Source organism: Macrobrachium nipponense, chromosome 6 (assembly GCF_015104395.2).
Source record: "Macrobrachium nipponense isolate FS-2020 chromosome 6, ASM1510439v2, whole genome shotgun sequence".
NCBI lineage: Eukaryota > Metazoa > Arthropoda > Malacostraca > Decapoda > Palaemonidae > Macrobrachium > Macrobrachium nipponense.
In genome coordinates this window covers 118,683,657-118,705,559 of record NC_061108.1, presented here as the reverse complement: position 1 = coordinate 118,705,559, position 21,903 = coordinate 118,683,657, and the positions used below count along the sequence as shown (strand labels likewise).

Genomic DNA, 21,903 nt, shown 5'->3' with positions numbered 1-21,903 from the left:
TTTTTCTCTCTTAAAGAGAGGACCCGATGAGGATGAGGAGGTCCTAGATAGAAAGGCTCGTAAGCTGAAACAGGCAAAGAGATACATCTTGTGGAAGGGGTAGTACCTTCCATGGTTCCCACCTCATCAAAGGATCTTCATTCTTAGCTATAAAGCTACGTTCCGGAGAGAGTAGCACTTCCCCTGTGGGAAGGAACTGAATATGATCCGGATCTCTGGATAAAGCCGACAGTTCTGAAATTCTAGCTCCTGAGGCCAAGCTTAATAAAAACAGGGTTTTTCTTAAGAGCATTATAAACGAGCATGTGTCATTATTGGTTTCTGAAGCCAGCTTTAGAACATCGTTTAAGAACCATGATACTGACGTAGGCCTTACAGAAGGTCTGAGTCTAGACACTGCCTAGCACACGCCTTGGGAATAGACGAGAAGTAGGAATCTGTCAAGTCTATGTTGAACCCAAATTGAAATATCTTTTTCAAGGCTGACTTGTTTGTCGTAATTGTGCTAGCTGCTAAGCCTTTTTCAAATAAGGATCTGAAAAAGGATATAGCTGAATTGATTGTCATGATCCTAATATCGATTCTTTCAGGAAGGTTGCTAACTTTTTGACAGCAGCATCATACTGTCTCAAAGTTGAATCTCTTTTATCGGATTCCAAGAAGAGAATATTCTGAGGGTCAATATTCGCATCCCTTTTCGCTGCAAACTTCATGAAATCCATAAAGTTAGGGTTTTGAGAATCCCTGAGGAAGCGAACACAGTCTTCGTTTGTACTGACTGGGAGAGCCTGGGATTGGGGATCCGAAGAGGGCGAAGACCCAGTTCTAGAATGAGAGGGTACCAATTGCTCTTCGGCCAGTCTGGGGCTACTAGAGCCACTTGACCCTTGAATGTCCTGAGTTTGTTTAACACCTTCATGAGAAGATTCACTGGAGGAAAGACATAAATCTTCTCCCAGTTGTTCCAGTCTAGAGCCAGGGCGTCCGTGGCATAGGCCAGAGGGTCCAGGTTGGGGGCCACATAACACGGGAGTTTGTGGTTCGCTTGAGATGCGAAGAGATCCACCTGTAGACCTGGAACTCTCTGAAGAATCCATTGGAACGAACTGTTGTCCAGTGACCATTCCGACTCTAGAGGTACTGATCGGGATAGAGCATCTGCTATGACGTTTCTCACTCCAGCTATATGAGTGGAGGAGAGATGCCAACTGAACTTGTCCGCCAGGGAGAAGATGGCTACCATGACATGATTTAGATGACGTGACTTGGAGCCTCCTCTGTTTACGCAATGTACTACCACTGCGCTGTCCAGGACTAGCTTTATGTGGGAGTACTTTGGCGGACGTAACCTTTTTAGAGTCAAGAACACTGCCATTGCCTCCAGTACGTTTATATGGAACTGACGGAACTGAGGTGACCACGTTCCTTGGACCTTCTTGAACTGGGAATATCCTCCCCAACCGCTTAATGAAGCGTCTGTGTGGATGTGAACCCTGGTGGAGGAAACTGAAGAGCACTGACACCGACAAGTTCTTGACTTTCGCCCACGGCCGGAGTCGATTCTTTAGAATCAGAGGGACTGAGGACAATTTGTCCCTGGACTGACATTTGCTCGTGAGCGCCAGATTCTGGTTAGGTCTTTCAGTTTGGCTTTCATTAGGATGTTCGTCACTGATGCAAACTGGAGAGAACCCAGGATCCTTTCCTGAGATCTTCTTGACGCCAGTTTGTGACTCAGAAATTGCTTGACTGACTTCGCTATTTCCTTCCTCTTGGATGATGGAATCGACAGAGTATGGGAGGATAGATTCCATTGAATGCCTAGCCACTGAAAGTTTGACTCTGGAGTGAGTCTTGACTTGGTCCTGTTTATCTTGAAGCCTAGATATTCCAGGAACTGAATCACTTTCAGTGTTGCTCTGTTGCATTCCTCGACTGTTGAAGCCCAGATCAACCAATCGTCGAGATACGCTACTACCATAATCCCTTGCGATCTGAGTTGTTGAACTACTACTTCCGCCAGCTTCGTAAACACCCTGGGTGCTACGTTGAGCCCGAAAGGAACTACCTTGAAGGAGAATGTCTGGTCTCCTATCTTGAAGCCCAGATACGGACGGAAGTGTCTTGCAATAGGGATATGATAGTAAGCGTCTGTAAGATCGATAGAGGTGGTGACGGCCCCACGGGGAAGTAAGGTCCGTACCTGCGAGATCGTGAGCATCTTGAACTTGTCGCAGCGAATGGCTAAGTTTAAGCGGGACAAGTCTAAGATTACCCTTCTTTTTTGTGAGCCTTTCTTTGGCACGCTGAACAAGCGTCCTTGAAATTTTAACCTTTTGACTCTCGCTATAGCTCCTTTCTGAAGGAGATCCTCCGCATACTCCGTCAGTTCCTTGGAAGGAAGTTGGCGGAAAGGTCTGGATGGAGGTGGGTTCGTTAACCAGCTCCAACCCAGGCCTTTTGACACAATGCTGTGAGCCCACTTGCTGAAGTTCCACCGGTGGCGAAAGTGAAACAGCCTCCTCCTACCTGAAATTCCTCATTGGTTCTGGTAGCCTCCCCTGCCTCCTCTGAAATGTTTTCCCCTATTAAAGGGACCTCCCGATCCTCTCCCACGAAAGGATCGCTTACCTCTGCCTCCCTTACCCGAGCGGTCATACTTCTGTGAAGCTTGACTCTCGAAGGATTGATTGTAAGCTGGAAGAGGGCCGTAAAGGTGAGGCTGAGGCTGAGGGGAGATAACATAAATAGGCTGTGATTGAGCCTTTGAGGTGGAAGGTTGGGCTGTTTGCACTAAGGGAACAGCCGGAACTTGCTGAGAAAAGCGTGGCTGCTTTTTCTGATAGGGCTGGAAACGTCTGGGTTTCCTTTGACCCTTACCTCTAGCTGCTTGATCTTGCCGCCTCTTGGCCGTAAGACCCCAACGGTCCTTAAGGCTCTGGTTCAACCTCGTAGCCTCTGATTGAACTCCTTCACCATCGCTTCTGGGAGAGGTCTGCTCCCCAGATGCTCGACGCAAGTAACCTATTCGGCTCGTGCCGAATAGTTGCTTCTTGTAGGACATGCTTCCTACAATTCGTCCTAGCAGTGGCAAACTCAAACATATCTGACTGTACCGTTTGAGTCAGAGATTTGGTCATAAGTTGAAGAGCGGTTCTGAGCCATAGGCTATGGTAGCCACCTCGGTCATAGCCATAGAATTAATAGATCTGGCTAACCGTGATTTGGCGTCAAATTCAGCCTGAATAAGGCTATCTGGAAGCCTAGGTAACTTTTCACCAAACTGCTCCATAGCACAGTCCGGTTTGAGTTTGCCAGCTGAGAAGGTGTTAGGTAAGTCTTCCCACAATTCTCCGGCTGAAGGAAGTAACGGAGATGTAGGATCTGCTTCCTTCAGTTGAGGCATGGGGTCCCCCTTCTGGGCCGCTGGAATGGTAGACGTCGGGATCTTTGTCAGGAAAGGGAGCGGGTACTCTCCTCCATCGTAAAGATCGTAAACGGACTCTTGAAAGGTTGGATTTTCGTATTGGAACAATCCATGTCCTCTAGACACCTGAGCCATTCTCTCTGAGCCTGGTCACGTGAATAGAGGACTGTCTCCTTTGGAACTTTATCATCCCGAGTCATGGCTGAGGCGGTGAGCCTTGCGTAGCCGATGAACGGAGGCTGAAGGTCTTCCGGGTAGAACTCGAAGTCCTCGATCCTCCGAGTTCCACATTCCGGGATAGAAATGAGTCCGTCTTGGAAGGGGGCGTATGACGCTACTCTCGGCAAGGGTTGTTCATTGAGAACGGAGGTAGAGAGTCATACGGGGGAAGCTGGGCTCCACCTGTATTGAAAGGTGGAGGAGAGGCTAGAGGAGCTTGGCTCAGTCCGGCTATAATGCTGTCTTGGGAAGTAATCCTATCCGACAACCGAGAGATCATTTGTTCCATGCTACTTTTCAGAGATCCAACCAGGTCGCCCACCTGTTGTAACAGACCAGCATTGGAGTCCAAAGCCGGAGCTGCTGCGGAGGTGGAGGGGTGGCTCTGAATCGGAACCAAAGTAGCGGAACTGACGACTCTGCCGGAGTGTGAGATCTCTCTCTGGAGGATTTACTCCTCGAGGACTTAGAGCCGGACCCAGAAGCTTTAGATCTCTCTGCTCCGGGATTCCTAGCCGGAGACTTACGAGAGGAAGATGACGCCGAAGCCGTCTTCTTAGACGACGACGACGTCTTTGTCAAGGATTTCACTGCTTGACCCTTGACCTTGGGTCTAACTGAAGCGTCAGGAGGAGTATATAGTTCGTCACCCGTAAAGCCTTGGAAGGATGGAGAGGTTGCAGGAGTAGAAGAAACAGTTGCACCCAAGGGTATCCCTTGGGTGTCCACCTTACCTACCTCGACCAACAGGTCGTCTACACCTACCATAGGTTCTACATTGATATCCAACGTCGCGACTTCCGAGGAGATGTCCTGGCCTTGGTCAGTCAATGAGGCAGCCAGCTGTTGCTGGATAAAGGCGATAGTGCGGGGCAGCCTCTACTGGATCGACGTATCCTGTCGCCTTGCCTCCGGGGAAGATTAGTACCGCCAACCTTTTCTCCAGGATGTAGGGCATACCCTTGGCGCGTTTTTCCCGAAACCGCCGACCCAGGCCCGCAGGGTTGCCAGTGCGGTATCCCTCACGGCCGGCGCCTGGAAGAGAGGGTATTGATTAGATTTAAGAATAACTTAAAACAAACTAACTAACTTAAAGCATAACCTAAAATAATAGGGGCTATAAGGCCCCTTGAATTTACCTTAAGTTAGAGTGATTGATGTAAAACTTAAGCACTAAAACAGATGAGGACCAGCTACCGGAGATGGTATACTTACCCCGTCTAAAAGCTGGCTCACCAGATCGTAACATATGGTACACGTCTCATGGTACCAGACCTGGATGTCCCCGTGCGGAGTCGCGCATGGAGCATGGGACCGGCAAACTTCGTGTCCACATGGGTCCTGAAGTGTGGCGGCGCATCCCGGATGCTCACAGTTGGTGGTCTGTAAGTGGAAAGACACATGAGTATCTTAAAGAACATCACTTACAGGCTAAAGGACAGAAGAACTCCGTTGCATGCCGGAGCTCGGAAAAAATTTGGGCATAGCCCCTCCCTTAATCGCCTGAATAGGCTATAAACCCCGGAGGTATCCGGTGAAACATGAAGGGAGGGGGAATGGTTTAAGGTACTTAAGATAAACTTAATAGTTTAACATAATAGAACTTAAACCTAAAAGCTCGAACGTACCGGACTAAGTCCAGTGCGTGGCGGAGTGTATAACTCAGTGAAACGGAGAGGTTAGAAGGGACCGACTGTATGTTCCGGTCCACCCCGTGGGGTAGACTAGCACCTTTACGCTGGATGCCAGGTCTCCGGTGGTAAAGGAGCCCTAGTAAGGTGGGAAAGAGCAAGGGGCATACAGACTCGGGCTAGTAACGGAGCGACGGAGTAGTAACGGAGGGGGGGAAAGGCCAGTCCCCCCACCTTACCATCCGACCGGACCGAGAAGCCGGAGAGGTCGAGTCCAGTCTGGGTCTGTCCCGTCCCTCTACCCCCTCCGCCTGGGGGGAGAGAGGGAGGCAGGCTCGGGTATGCGGAGCGAGCATGGGCAGGCCTAACCACCCCCCCCGACCCTATGGAAGAGCGGGAGGGGGGCAAGGTGACTGGACAGGCGTCTGGCTGCCTCGTGATCACATAGTGACCACGGGGCGATAAGAACAACAACTAAGCCTAGACCACAACCAACTGATCAGAGAGATGCTATCGGGAAGCAACCGAGCTGAAAAGCGGTAACATAGAGGCCCAATGGGCCATGACCTAGGCTAAGCGAGCCAGACGCCTAACTAACCTAACAATATCACATAAATATACAAAATGAATAACAAAATGAAAGAAAGAAAACAAAATAGTAGGAGAAAAAATCCAGGAGTGTACGACTAACCCGAAGGCAAGTCTACCACTCAAAGCTAGCCGAGGCCGATACTAAGAGCCGTGGCTAGGGTCTGGATGGAAGAGCCTACATAAGGTAAAAGACATGCATGCATGACAAAACCGTGTAGACCTTACCCTAAACAAAGCGGATAATAAAAATAGAGCGTACAAAAGCCAGGGGAAGTTCTGGGTATGGGCGACCCAGAACGGACCCACCACGAGGCAGAACCATGCTGCCATGCTTCCGACCTAGAGACCGTATTTATACCTAAAAAACGGCAAATACGTGCTCAGGGCCGGAAAAAACCAATTAGCAATAAACATTGAGTACTTAACTTAGCTGCTGCGATGGCTGCACGCTCCATGGTAATAAAATCCAAAGGAAAGGGCACAAAAACACAGAGAAGAGAATGGCACGTGTGTCTCGTGTGCGCTAACTGAAAAGGATGACCACCAGAGGCGCAGCAGTCGGCAGCATGGGATGGAGTAGTAGTAGTAGGTGCTGCCCACTCTGTGGGTCGGCTCTCCTCTTGGGGGATTTTGTAGTGGGAGAATTCTATTGGCATTTGGCTCGTGGTAGTGGTCTCACTCGCCATAGTGTTCATACCGACACTCTCTGGGAGAGTGAGCGAGTCAGTTATACTGACCTTTTCTTTATTTATTTATTCTCTGGTATGTGTTAGTACATTTACCCTAGAAATAATAGATTAAAGGATATTTCGCGCAGCGACACGAGCTGAGCCCAGAAAAAGTTTCTTGAACTCGACATCATGACCGCCATTCAAAGAAACATCAATATCACACGAATCCAAGTCATCATCATCATCATCATCGTCAGATCCTAACTGAGAAACTTCCCCTGAAGTAAGATCCTGATGACTAGCTATCTTAGGTCTAACACTAATAACCCTCCCCCCTTCTCCTAAATAAGTGCCCTTTGGCACTGTTACGGGACTAACAAGGGACACATTGGGTAAAGAATCGTCAGGCACCTGCCCGGACCGGATCCCCTCCTAGGCCTTCGCCACGACGGGGTTCAAACCGTTACCCATGGTGCTTCGACAGGTATCTGACGGGGAGCTGAAAATTAATCTAAAAAGTGTTAGACATTCTAGTAAAAGCTTTTTCAAAATTCTCTGACAGCTTGTTAAACTTAGCTGAAATGTATCTATCTAGCTAAACTAAGCTGTAATTTTTCAAACTTTTGTTTCCAACTAGTTTCCATCGCCAAAACCTTTGAATCAACATCAGAAACGACTTCACTATTTACCGGTTGTACAGGTGGCAAAGCATCAATTAATTCGGAATCGGAATCACACGATACCGAAACCGAAGTGCCAGAACCATGAGCGCACAAATCAAGGAAATCATTAGATACAGGTCTAACTACCGATTTCTTTTTCTCCTTAATAAATCTGTTACGCTGCAAGATTCTTTAATGTTTCATATAGGCTAAGTCGTCAAGTCTTCGTCAGACCAAGGCATACATGAGTCACAACGATAAGTCAAGTCACAAACCTGTCCACGACAAAGCTACAAATGTCATGGGGTTAATACTCCCTGCTACTCATCCTTGTCCTACAAGCCGCGCAATTCCTGATGTTGCTGGCAGAATGAAATACCACAATAGAAATGATATTGTCATGTTACAATAAAGTTTTATACATACTTACCTGACAGATATATACTTAGCTATAGACTCCGTCGTCTCCGACAGAATTTCAAATTTCGCGGCACACGCTACAGGTAGGTCAGGTGATCTACCGCCCTGCCCTGGGTGGCAGGACTAGGAACCATCCCCGTTTTCTAATCAGAATTCTTCTCTTCCACCTGTCTCCTGCGGGGAGGCTGGGTGGGCCATTAATCGTATATATCTGTCAGGTAAGTATGTATAAAACTTTATTGTAACATGACAATATCATTTTTATACATTCAACTTCCCTGCCAGATATATACTTAGCTGATTAGCACCCATTGGTGGTGGGTAAGAGACAGCTAACAACTGAAATAGACAGGTAAACAACATATGTTGTAGGTATTTATAAACCTTGGTTCCTACCTTATTAGGCTGAAGACTTCGCGGCTACTGCCTTGGAGTCTGCTTAGCCTCAAGAGCCTCAGCGAGATATTGATCTATGGCTAAGAGTTCTTGTGGGTCTGCCAATGGGGTCTTATCCACTTACTCGGCAGAGCCTAAAGGCCTTTGTCATTGGGTGCTATTCCACTAACATGACAATACACCTTGTTCAAGGAGCACAAAACCGATCCCGATCACCTGATCCTAACATCCATGTTAGTTCTAAGATTGTAAGGAGTTATCCCCGAACTCCTTACAAACAACCAAAAACTCGAAACATAATTACACTTTCATTACAAAATATACCAAAAAAAAAATTTTTGTACTCCCCTACTAGTCATACATACCCCTGATCCCCTACCAGCAATGACACTCTGCTCCCGTGCGACAGTAGTGAGCTTGCTAATAGAAAACCAAGCACATATCTGACAAGAGGGTTTATGTACGCTAAAAACACAAAATTAAGGATCAGTCTTTGCTCCAAGACCCAGTACTGTATCTGCTGATACAAAAGGACCTAGCGAGAAGCACTTCTCATAGGTCACTCTCACATCCTTCAGATAATGAGATGCAAACACTGAATTGCACCTCCAATATGTAGTCTCAATGATATTCTTTAGAGACCTATTCTTTTGGAACGCCAAGACGTTGCTACTGCCTCACTTCATGAGTCTTGACCTTTAGAAGACCGAAGGATTCCTCCGAGCAGTTCTTGTGAGCGTCCGTAATAACGCTTCTCACAAAGAAAGCCAAGGCGTTCTTGGACATGATTCTTTTGGGGTTCTTCACCGCACACCAAAGACCTTGTTGGACAAGCTCCCATCGTCTTCCTCTCTAAATAGTATTTAAGAGCTCTCACTGGACGAGAGATCTCTCTATCTCTCTGCCTACCAGGTTAGATAGGCCTTTTACCTCAAAACTTCTGGGCCAAGGTTTTGATGGGTTTTCGTTCTTTGCCAGAAACATTGTCTGGAAAGAACAGATAGCAGCATCTCCTTTGAACCCCACCGTGGAATCCAGAGCGTGTAATTCGCTCGTCCTCTTGGCTGTAGCGAGAGCCACCAGGAACAAGCATTTCCTAGTGACGTCGCGGAAGGACAGCCATGTAAAGGCTCGAATTTATCCGATGAAAGGAATTTCAGGACCACGTCTAGATTCCAACTAGGTGTTCTAGGAGTAGCTGCTTTCGAAGTCTCAAAAGATCTAATTAGATCGTGTAGATCTTTGTCATTAGCAATGTCCAGGCCTCGATTCCTGAATACTGAAGACAGCATGCTTCGGTATCCTTTTATTGTCGAGACAGATAGGTGTGATTCCTCTCTCAGAAAGAGGAGGAAATCGGCAATATTCACTATAGAGGTACTGGAGGAGGACAGCTTCTGACCCTTACACCACCTCCTAAAGACTTCCCACTTCGACTGGTATACTCTTCTCGTCGAAGCTCTGCGGGCTCTAGCGATAGAGCCCGCAGCCTTGCGAGAAAAGCCTCTCGCTCTGACAAGTCTTTCGATAGTCGAAAGGCAGTCAGAGCGAGAGACCTGGAGGTTGTGATGAAACCTCTCGAAGTGGGGTTGTCTGAGTAGATCGTGTCTGTTTGGAAGCGATCTGGGGAAGTCCACTATCCACTCCAGTACCTCCGTGAACCAATTCCTGGGCTGGCCAAAATGGGGCTATGAGTGTCAACTTCGTGCTCTTCGAAGCTACGAACTTCCTGAGCACTTCCCCCAGGATTTTGAACGGGGGAAAGGCGTATGCGTCCACACCCGACCAATCCATGAGAAACGCGTCTATGGCGAAGGCTCTCGGATCTTCCACTAGAGAGCAAAAGATCTCTATTCTTTTGGAGAGGAACGTCGCAAACAGGTCTATGTGAGGTCTCCCCCACAGGGACCAAAGACTTCGACACACTTCTTCGTGAAGAGTCCATTCTGTGGGAAGGACCTGATTCCTCCTGCTCAGTCTGTCCGCTCTCACATTCTTGATCCCTTGAACAAACCTTGTGAGAGTTATGCCTCTTTCTTCCGTCCAGGTTAACAGGTGTCTTGTCAACTGATAGAGGGAGAAAGAGTGCGTGCCTCCTTGTTTGCGTATGTAAGCCAGAGCCGTGGTGTTGTCCGAGTTTATCTGTATCACCCCGTCTCTGACTATCTCTTCGAAGAACTTTAAGGCTAGGTGTATGGCCACAAGTTCCTTGCAATTGATGTGCCAGGACACCTGTTCCTTTGTCCAGGTGCCTGACACCTCCCTTGCTCCTAGCGTCGCTCCCCATCCCGACTCCGAAGCGTCGGTAAATAACACTTGGTCTGGGTTCTGCAGAGCAAGCGATACGCCTTCGTTCTTTTGAAGCGGAGGGATCCACCACTTCAGATGATCTTTTACTTCTTGTGGAAGTTGGAGGATGTCCGAGAGTTGACCCGTCTTCCAACTCCACACCTCTTTGAGGAAAAACTGAAGAGGGCGAAGGTGAAGTCTCCCTAGCGAGAAGAACTTTTCCAATGAGGACAGGGTCCCTAAAAGGCTCAGGAAATCCCTCGCTGAGCTGTTCTTTCTCTCTAAGAAGCTCGAGATTCTCGACAAACCTCGAGCGATTCTTTCTCGCGAAGGATATACCCGAAAACCCCGAGAATCCATCTGAATCCCCAGATAGACCAAGTTCTGGCTGGGGATCAGTTGTGACTTCTCGAGGTTGACGAGCAACCCTAGCGAATCTGTCATGTTCCTTGTTACTTCTAAGTCCTCCAAGCACTGACTCTTCGACTTGGCCCTGATCAGCCAGTCGTCCAAGTAGAGGGAGATGTTTATCCCCTCTAGGTGAAGCCATCTTGCTACATTCGCCATCAGGTTGGTGAATACTTGTGGGGCTGTAGACAGACCGAAGCACAGAGCCCTGAACTGAAAGATCTTGTCTCCTATCACAAAGCGAAGATATTTCTTTGACAAATGGTGAATGGGAACGTGGAAATATGCGTCTTGCAGGTCCAGAGAGACCATCCAATCTCCTGGACGAAGCGCCGACATTACAGAGGCGGACGTTTCCATGCGAAACTTCTTTTTCTGTACGAAGCGATTCAGAGCGCTTACGTCCAGAACTGGCCTCCCCACCCCCCCCCCGATGCCTTTGGTACTAGAAAAAGGCGATTGTAAAATCCTGGGGAGTGTGGATCCTGCACAAGTTCGATGGCCTCTTTTTCCCACATTTGCTCCACCATTTGAAGGAGAGTCTTTCTCATTAACGGGTCTCTGTCCCTCGCTGACAGTTCCCGAGGCGTAGATGTTAGGGGCGGGCTGTCGTCGAAGGGGATTACATATCCCTTCTTGAGGACCGACACTGACCAAGGGTCGGCTCCCCTTTTTGCCCATACTCCTGCAAAGTTCAGGAGTCTGGCGCCCACTGGTGCTTGGCAGGGGCAACAAAAGTCACTTTGATTTCTTGAAGGGCCTAAATGAAGACCTTCCTCTCTTTTCCGAGCTCTTAGCTCTTCTTTCTGGCAGGGGGACGAGCCGCTGCACCTCCACGAAAGGGCTGCTGAGGAGGACGAGATTCCTTCTTAACCGTCGACACTACCGGGCGTCCTTTCTTGGACGTTTGCGTTAGTAGGTCTTGTGTCGCCTTCTCAGTTAGCGAGTGAGATGTATCCTTCACTAACTGAGAAGGAAACAGCTGATCTGATAGAGGGGCGAACAGTAAGGCAGTCCTCTGGCTCGGAGAAACCCCTTTCGATAATAGGGATCCATACACTGATCTCTTTTTCAGGAGACCAGCACCAAAAAGGGAAGCCACTTCACCCGAACCGTCCTGTACTGCCTTGTCCATGCAGGACAGGACGCTATGGAGAATTTCTGGGTTTTTCAGAAACTCCGGATCCTTAGATTTGTTGGCCAGAACTCCGAGTGACCAATCCAGAAAATTGAACACCTCTAAAGTGACAAAAAGTCCCTTTAGAAAGTGGTTCAATTCTGAAGTGTTCCACGTCGCTCTGACCGATCCTAAGGAGTGACGTCTAGAGGCCTCCACTAAATTGGAAAAGTCGGCATCTGCAGAGGCAGGTAAAGAAAGACCCATAGTCTCTCCTGTCCCATACCAAATACCTCTCTTCCCGTGCAATCTGGAAGGAGGCATGCAGAATACCGTCTTTCCTAACTCCTTCTTCTTGTCCATCCAAGAATCTAAAGAATGGAGTGCCTTCTTCATTGATATCGCAGGCTTCATTTTAAAAAGGCCGACGATTTAGTCGTAGCTGAGCTCGAAAAGAGCGAACGAGGAGAAGGAGGGAGCCGCAGGACTAGAGAATCTCCAACTCTTGAAGTAGTAATGAGGCCAAGACTTTATAACTAGAAAGTCCCTCATTAGCAGGAGGTTCGTCGTCAGACAACTCGTCTAACCCTCGATCAGACGAAGGAGAAAGTTCACGTTTGGAGGGAGAGTCCTTCCAAGACCTCCTATGTTCTGAAGGAGAGGAGCTCCTATTTGGAGAAGAGTCATAACCACCAGGAACGAAGTCCCCGACTCGTGCCTCCTGGCTTCCCCTTGATTCTTGCCTCCTTGAATCCACCTGGCCTCCTGAACTCCTTGACCTCCTGACTCCGGCCTCCTGACTCCGGGACTCTGACTCCTGTCCTCCTGACTCCTGACTCTTCTGGCTCCTGCCTCCGGGACTCCTGCCTCTTGCATCCTGGCTCTTGCCTCTTGGTCTCCTTGCATCTGTCCTCTTGGCTCCTGGCTCTTTGTTCCTCCTGGCTCTTGCCTCTTGCCTGGATGCCTCTACACTCCTGGCTCTGGGCTCCTGCCTCCTGGTTGACTCCTCACTCCTGGCTCTTGGCTCCTGCCTCCTGGGTGACTCCTCACTCCTGGCCGGTGTCAGACGTCTGATCGTTTCGTCCAGGTTCGTACCGGAAACCTCACCTCGAGTAGGAGTATCGATCCTGGAGGCAGATACCTCCATCCGTCTGGAGGATCTTTTAATAGGAAGGGAAGTGTCTTTCCTTCTAGGAGGCTCCTTTGACAGGACTCCTACAAACGACGAAATCTGTTCCTGCATCGCCATCATGAACCTCTTTGTAGCCTCCTCTTTATCCTCTTCGGGAGGAGGGGAAGGAGGAGGGGAGGAGTCCATAGCCTCCACCTCCTGCCTCCTTCTCACTCTGGTTGAAAGAATGGCTCTTCTTGCCTTCTTCACTCCCGATGGAGACTCCTCAGAGAAGTTTTCAGGGCTCGAGTCAATATTCGGAGCCTTCCAACTCCTCTTGAGAGGCCGAGATCGGTCTGAATCTCTCCAATCACGTCTCGGTGATGAAGATCCCGACGACGAGAAACACTCACTTAGGACGCTTTTACAATAGCGGTCGCCTGGGCAGTCTGGGGTGTCACAGAAACTGCCGAAGGGACACCTGATCGGTGGGGATTCTCCACAACCTCCTTTCGGCTTTCGACATTCCTTCTCCTCTGGGCATGTGAGCTTGGAAGAGGTCTAGACCTAGGAGCGTTGCTGAGCCGACCAGATGCCCCCTCCACTACACTGGGGACACTCATATCACTGTCCCTGAAAAAAACACTAGCCTTACTTGCTATTGGCAGCCATTTTGTTTTCCATCAACTTGAAGGCTGCTTTTAGATCCGCAAGTTCTTTTGCTGGGTCTACAGGTTCTGCAATAGGAGAAGGGGCTGCAATGGAAGGAGAAGTAGCAATACTTACCCTTGGGGAAGATCCCAAGCTTGGAATTAGTTCAGATCTAGAACTACTTAAACTTCTATGAGAAGCCTTCCTCACTCTTTCTCTTTCTAACTTTTTTAAATAATTCGTTAGATTCTTCCATTCGTTCTCACTCAAGTTCTCACATTCTTTACAAGTATTAGTAAAAGAACATTCATACTCCCTGCACCTCTTGCATACCGTGTGAGGGTCTACCGAAGCTTTCGGCAACCTCACCTTACAGCCTACATTCACACAACGTCTCACAACCATACCAGAGTCAGACATTATTAAAGAAAATTCCAAAATCAAGTCCACAAAACAGTCCACAAAAGCGTATGCCAATCCAACAATCCAGATACGTCACCAAAAGTCGGTCAAGAAGATCAATTGCCGGTGAAAAAAGAAAAACCAATCGAGAGGAACCAACAACAATGTTGATGGTCCGGCGACAGAAGAATTCTGATTAGAAAACGGGGATGGTTCCTAGTCCTGCCACCCAGGGCAGGGCGGTAGATCACCTGACCTACCTGTAGCGTGTGCCGCGAAATTTGAAATTCTGTCGGAGACGACGGAGTCTATAGCTAAGTATATATCTGGCAGGGAAGTTGAATGTATAAAAATAAAAGTTAATTCACTATTTCGTGGATGTAATACGTGTGGTAATTAACATAAAGTCGCATTAACAATTAATGAGAGCTTTTAAAGGCACAAAAAGGTTTAGGAAATTTATAAAGAGCGGCCGTGCTGTAAACAACACGGGCGCTCGTTAACAACTGATTTTCAGGGAAGGTTTTGTAACTGTCAACAGCAGCGTTGCCAACTAGCGGACAGAATAGGTGGTAACAGGGTTGCCTATGTGGTAAGTTTGGTGCGGTTTTTGGGGATTTAGGGCTAGATAAATTATATTAAGGTAATGTTTAATAATATCAATAGTTCCCCAGTTAGCTTTAATATATTGGGATTCTTTCCAGTTTTAAAGGAATACATTCATGGGGATCTATGTACTTCCAATGGGTATTACCCCACAAATAGTGACATCACAGGTGTTACGCATTTGTTGTGATGTTTAAAATATATTTTTCCTAAGGGAATGCAAAAGTATTTTTTGTAATGGTTAGCTTTGCAAAAAAATCTTAAATCTTCAAGATACCAATCCAATAATTATTGTTTTTATATTGATGTACTAACTACCTTGCATCAGCTAATTGAGTTATTCACTTTAATAAATTGGGAGTCGTCTTATACAGCTAACATAACTCTAAACATTCATTTTTACATGAAAAATGGGGGTCGTCTTATACACCAAGTCACCTTATATGCCGGCATATACATCATTATGCAACAATAGACAAATACTAAAACTATTCTACAGCTACAACAGAAACTTTGTTACTAGATACTGTACATACCATGTTCATTTCCAGTGTATACAAAATCATATGAGAAGAGGTAAAAACCATAATGACTGGAGCCAGGAGCAGCAAGGGAAAGAGCATAGATGTCAAAAATGCCAGTGACTATAGCGAAGACTCCTTCAAACTGAAAAAAAATAGAAATTGTTAGTATAAAAAACATGAGCTAATATCATGAAGTACTGTACTGAGAATATGTATTTGTACATATTTGCAGCATCATATGAATAAAATTTCATGACTATTGTAGATTCTTGGGTGAGCACTATGCCTACGAGACATTTGTTTGGTGGCCTCTGATTGGCTGGTACCGAGCGCCGAGCGGTAGGCTCAGCGTCTCATTTTCATCTGTAGCTTACTAGGAATTTAGCAATATGTTTATACTTCTTCAATTATCTCACGCTTTGCAAAAGATAGGAATGTTTTGGTCATATCATAGGATTTGGTATTAATTGTACAACTAAATCATCTTTTCCTGAAATCAATAAAATAATACACAAAGGAATTACAATGAGTAAAAGTGAAGAGAGAAGCATTTAATTCTTTATACAGGCAGTCCCCGGGTTACGACGGTCTCGGCTTACGACGTTCCGAGGTTACGACGCTTTTCAATTATATTCATCAGACATTATTTCCAGGGTTACGACGCATGTTCCAGGGTTACGACGCCTACAACGCTCATCTGACAGATGAAATATGACACCAAAAATGCAAAATAATCAATATTTGAAGGTTTTTTTTATGAAAAATGCCATAAGAATGCAGTTTACATGGTTTTCAATGCTCCCAAAGCATTAAAAGTAAGGTTTTCTTAGGATTTTTGATGATGTTCCGGCTTATGATGATTTTCGGCTTACGACGCGTCTCACGAACGGAACCCCCGTCGTAACCCTGGGACTGCCTGTATACCTGTTTTTACTTATCATTGGATTTTGCATCATTCATAAAATCAAGATAAGATAAAATGTGTTTTCATACAATAAATTCACCCTGAATATGCCGGTGCTTTCAGATTTTAGATGGGAAAGCCTTGACTCTACACTTTTCTCCTAAGGACAAAAGAAGCCAAACAGTAAGCTTTTACCTCAAATCATTACTATAAGAATCTAAAAGGTTTTCCACTTCTGTGATCACCAAAATATCATAAAAACGAATCGGTAAATACTTACAATGGAATAAGTAGCAGCAATAACCGACCCTCGCTGGACATTTGTAATAACAGCATTTGAAAGAATTGGAATAGATATGCCTGTCTTTGTATGCAATGTGTTTGTGAGCGTTGCAACGGATCTTATTGTTGTTGCATGGGAGACCCTTGAGATTCGAGATGTAGTGGACAAGGCAGATACACTGCCTGTTAGTGAGCGAGGCATCCTGCAATCAAAAACATTCATGATATATCTAAAACCAAATCCCAGTCAATTCAATGATTTACTGGAAATGAAAAATGACAATTTTTCTAAAACTATACATTAATACTGTGCTACAATGAACTAAAAAAATTAATACCTGTACTATTTGTGTAAATTCAATACTTTACATAAGCATTATATGACACCAAAAGGCAAAATTCTAAATGGGGAAGAAAAAAACCTGCACAAAGTTTCAATTTCTCTAATGAAGAACAGAATATCTAACTCTTTAGAAACAAAATTAGCTTTATCAAGTTGCTTGATATGAGCAAGAAAAGCTAAAATACAGAAATCCTGAATCAGTCTGACACCAGACTGCTTTTCAGTCTCTGACAAAATAGTGGCACTTGGAGGGAGGGTAAGGATTACAATAAGCAGAAACTGGTCTAGTTGCACTGAACAGGAAATTGTCGTTGCAAATTCTTGAAATACATTTGAATAGCATATGCAGGGAGATGAACTGCAGAAAAAAAGACCATGGCTTTTGGAGACTGTACATATATATCACTGCTGATGGAGGTAAATAATGAAAAAAACATTAATCAGAGTAATATCAGAAATTAGAAAATGGGACGAAATGTAAGTTAAATAAAAAGCATAAAGATATGAACAAATTCACTGGAAATAGATAATTTGCTAATTCAAAACAATTTCAATTTACATTTTTCATTGTGAATACATAACTGCAAACTTTTTATGAATGCACATATGGTAATAGATGATCTTGTCAGTGAAGCTTGGTGATAAGGTGGTTAATGTTAGCAGTTAGTATGCTGGGGCAGATAAAAAACTTCAAGTCTGCATATCTCTAAAAAATCCAAAACGTCCTGAATTTGCAATTTATTCCAATGAAGATGTGAACTTTTGTCTTTTACAAGAAGACTAACTCCTTAAGTGGGAAGTTTTGTCTCATGAATCATGACTGGCACTATTCCAAAGGAATCAGAATATGAGGTTATGAACCTATGCCATGTCCCAGTCTGTGCCAAAGGTTAGAGACTAGACAGACAAGCCTACCACCACCATGAATGCTAGCTTCTCTGACAAGTGTAAGAGCAGGGTATGACTGACTGTAAACTATAATTAACTTGACAGCCTTTGCCAGAGTCTAGTTTTCACCATATGAAACAACACTTGAGTGTAGTCACTAAAGACAACAGTTGAATTGACTGAAGGGTCTAAGTTAAAGCCAGGACTCAAAGGAAGGGCTCTTGGCTGAGGCCAGAGGCTCTGAGGAAGGTTCTTTGTTTGCTCTATGAGTGATTAGAGAAAATTCCACTGACTAACAGAAATTGTGGATGAGAATCATCAGTCACGGAGAAGGAGCAGAGAAAATCCCTTATTCTATGAACATATCCTTAGCACTGGTTAGAACCAGGGAATGTCTAGGAGTTTTGAGCTCATGCCAAGTGAGAGAAAATATAAAGGGGTAAATGAAGGATTGGCATTTTCTCAACCCTTCCATCAAGATATCCTTGTCCTCCAACATGCAGAGAACCAAGCGAACCTCCAAGGAAGTCTTGCTGAGGGTTGATAAAAAACTGACAAAACTAACAGACAGGCTCTACCAGAACTTTGATACTGAGAAGGGATCAAAGACTGACCTCCAGCCTAAAAGAGAAGGGAATGCTCACAGGAATCCTGAAGGATAAGCAAAGGGGACGACTCCTAATGGCCACTCACTTTTTCAGCAGTCCAATGACTGAGAAGAAAGCAAACAGTTAGAGCAAGCAGGATAAAATAACCCTATGTGGTCCTCTGTAAAAGTTTCCAGAAAAAACTTGCCTTCTACTAATGTAATTATTAGACTTTATAAGATTGGGTTTCTATAGCGTAAAAACCTAAAGTTTTACTGTAAAAATGGTTAATATCTTATAAAAATGCTTGTATAAAGTTGAAAGACTGTATACTTGCAGTCTATCCCTGAAGTCTTTCCACAATGCACTTGTAAAACAAAAAAGTATCCCTTCGTACTGAATCACCACAAATATAATGTAAAAGAAAATAACACAGAAGTTTCATAAAACCCACTGGACTTGTTCTGTGACCACAGCAGCAACAAGCATCTTGATGAAAGAATAAGTTATGAATTACCCCACCACTTACCTACCTGACATTATCAACCACCTTGGTACCAAGCATTCGCTAAAGGAATACCCATATGGAACATGAAGGGTTGTAACTCAGTAGGAACGAAAAGACAGCATTCTAAAAAAGTTCACTTGATATTTTTGAAATGCCAATGGATACAACAGATAAATCCTGAAACATCACTTGGAAAGAATAACTTTATATGATTAAGGCAGGAATAATGGTTCTCAAGTTATCCTGCCAAGCAAAAGAACTACAGCTTACCCATTTAGAAGATATTCTTCTTCTCCGAATTACCAAGATATGGAGTGATTTAAAAATATTTTATCAATATGAAACAAAAAAAAACTTTCATGAATACAAACCCGTATTTTACTTCAGTGTAGCACTTTTATCTGCTTACAGAACTGAGAGTAAAGTGACAGTGGCATTAACACCTGCTGGGGTAACAGCAGTGGTTACTAAGCATGGCAGAGTTACCACAGGCAATATTGTTGCCAGTGCTTTGCTAACTATGCCTCTTAATTTTTCTGCATTCCAATCAGGAAGTATGCCTCCATCAAACAATCCTATTTGAGACTTAATTCATATATGAACTCTTAATACTTGGTAAATATTGTACCATACTGTGTAGAAGTAGAGCAATGAGATGTTGACCTCCTTTTGTGCAGAACTAGGATTGGCACACAGAAAATTGGTAGCAACTGCCCCCTACTGCAGGAAATATGGAGAAGCTTACTCTACCAATTGGCAGGTAATCTATAAACTGGAGCATTAAAATATAACTGACCAAGACTCAACATCTACATTATCCAAGAAGGTTAAAACTGCCTAATTATGGCATGACATTCTAGCGGGGTATATCTTCAGTCAAAATGCTCAAATACAAGCAATGCGCTACTTTACGTACTACGAACGCAGCTCATACAAAGTATGTTGACCAAAGGGGTTACCTCATACATGGTCTGGTTTAGAAATAATTTTGAAAATTTGGCTTGATCTGGTGAATGAACCAAGAGATGATGTCAGTGAATGAAATTAGGGTATTCCACATTACTATTATCATGTAGTCCAACCAGACCAGATTTACAATTCCAGACTCACAAGTCTAGCCAAAATAATTTATTCTTAAGTGAATTATGAAAACATGGAAAAACAAAGTTGAAAAAGTTACAATGCCAGAAGAGACCAGAGGAAGCAGATAAAAATGAAAACAAAGAAGAGATACCACACAGACATGTACGTAGTACCATTCACAATGCATCCCACAGAGTGAAGTTTAAGTGCTTTGATATACCTGACCAGCCATCACTATTGAGCTAGTAAAATGGACGATATTCCTGAAATAAACGAGACAAAGTTACTTTCAAAGCTATAAGAGTTAGCCTACAAACTGCAAAATATAAGTTAAAGAAAACAATGGTGTAAAACTTTCTCCATTTGAACATTACCTGTCTGAGCATGATTTTTCAATTAACACTCAACTTAAATTCTACGGATGGCCAATCTCTGCCAAAAAAGAGACCATGATCCTAGAGCCTTTATATAACATGGACACTAGATGAGGCAAGATGTGAATGCTCATGGAGGCAGCATCCAATTTCTTCTTTTCAGGAATAACAAAATCTGCTAGGTCAAGGAAGCTTCTTTCGAGATATGAAGAGTCAGAGATAATGCTACAGAAAAGAATAAAACTATGAAACCATATTGTAAATCTTCACCATAAAAAAAATCAAAAGAAGTCAGCAAAAAATAAAATCAGTGTATTTAGGGTAGACCAAAATGCATAGAAAGGGGTAGTTGTTAACTGTTTGTGACAAAGGTAGTGATTGCCACACATGAAGAAAAACATCTCTGCATAAGACTGCTCAACAGCCTTATAGCAAGACATTTTTAATATACAAAGGGAGGGGTCTGCATGGGTAACCTAAATAGTACTAACTGAAAATACAAATTTCAATCAATCTCTCATTAGACAAAGCAGTGGCCAACCAAACAGATCTAAATGTTCCAAACATGAAGAAAGACTTCAATGTCTTGGACTTCTGGAACTGTGAGTAATAGTTGTAACAATATTCAGTGCAATTAAGTTTTCTGTACAGCCACTACAGCATATAATCAAGGTCGCCAAAAAAGGGATTTTGACGTAAGGAAAAATCTATTTCTGGGCGATTGGCTCGTGTCGCCAGCGAAATATCCTTTAATCTATTATTTCTAGGGTAAATGTACTAACACATACCAGAGAATAAATAAAATAAAGAAAAAGGTCAGTATAACTGACTCGCTCACCCTCCAGGAGGGTGTCGGTATGAACACTAGGCGAGTGAGACCACTACCACGAGCCAAATGCCAATAGAAATCTCCCACTACAAAATCCCTCCAAGAGGGGAGCCGACCCACAGAGTGAGCAGCTCGTACTACTACTACTCCATCCCATGCTGCCGACTGCTGCGCCTCTGGTGGCCATCCTGAAGTTAGCAGACAATCTTGGGCGAAGGGATGGGTAGGGTGGGATTTCGCTGGCGACACGAGCCAATCGCCCAGAAATAGATTTTTCCTTACGTCAAAACAAAATCCCTTTTCTGGGCTCAGCTCGTGTCGCTGCGCGAAATCGTACCAGAGAAATAGCACAAGATTGTAAACAAAAGTAATAAAATGAGAATAAAAATAAAATAAATCAGAATAGGTCTCAAATAAAAGATAAAATATATAAGAATATACTATAATTGCTAAAAGATACATATACACAGGGGTATAAAAATAGAAATATGCTTAAATTACCCTTAAATCTAATCATGTTTGTAAACATAAGGTAATTACATATGTACAGGTAAAATTATTACATGATCAATGTTATCTGTGTAACAGCATGTATCAAAAGTATAATAGCAATTAATAAAAACAATCAACAATAATAATATATAAAGGAATGTATATGACTTAATATACAAAACCCGTAATCATTATAATATGATGTATCCCCTAGCATAAAAATAAGGGGAAACATCCATGAGATCAATGTGTATAATCATTTGTGAGTGTCCCTAACCAGACAATAAGGGGCACCCACTACACTATCACAAAAGCAGCTAAGACACAAGGTGAATGCAAATGAACCAGGTAGGAATAGACGAACTTTTGGGTGAGGCAGGTAGAAAGGAGGACTGAATCTTCTACTACAAACTAGTTAGAGTCAGGGGAAACTATGTTACCCGCTGCTACTGCTGGGAATTTCAGAGCTTCCAAGGACTTAAGGTAGT

The 21,903-nt window shown here is 44.4% G+C and overlaps 1 protein-coding gene across 2 annotated transcripts in view; it reads right to left on the bottom strand.

Annotated features, from left to right (window-relative positions):
* The window catches only part of LOC135216051 (uncharacterized), an 81,513-nt gene that overhangs the window by 23,177 nt on the left and 36,433 nt on the right, over window positions 1–21,903 (bottom strand). For both annotated transcript variants that reach the window (XM_064251025.1, XM_064251024.1), the window contains 2 exons: window positions 16,310–16,514; window positions 15,138–15,267 (listed from right to left, as the gene is read on the bottom strand). In XM_064251025.1, the coding sequence (XP_064107095.1) occupies window positions 15,138–15,267; window positions 16,310–16,513 (334 nt within the window). In that variant the 5' untranslated portion in view covers window position 16,514. The remainder of the gene's footprint in view (window positions 1–15,137; window positions 15,268–16,309; window positions 16,515–21,903) is intronic.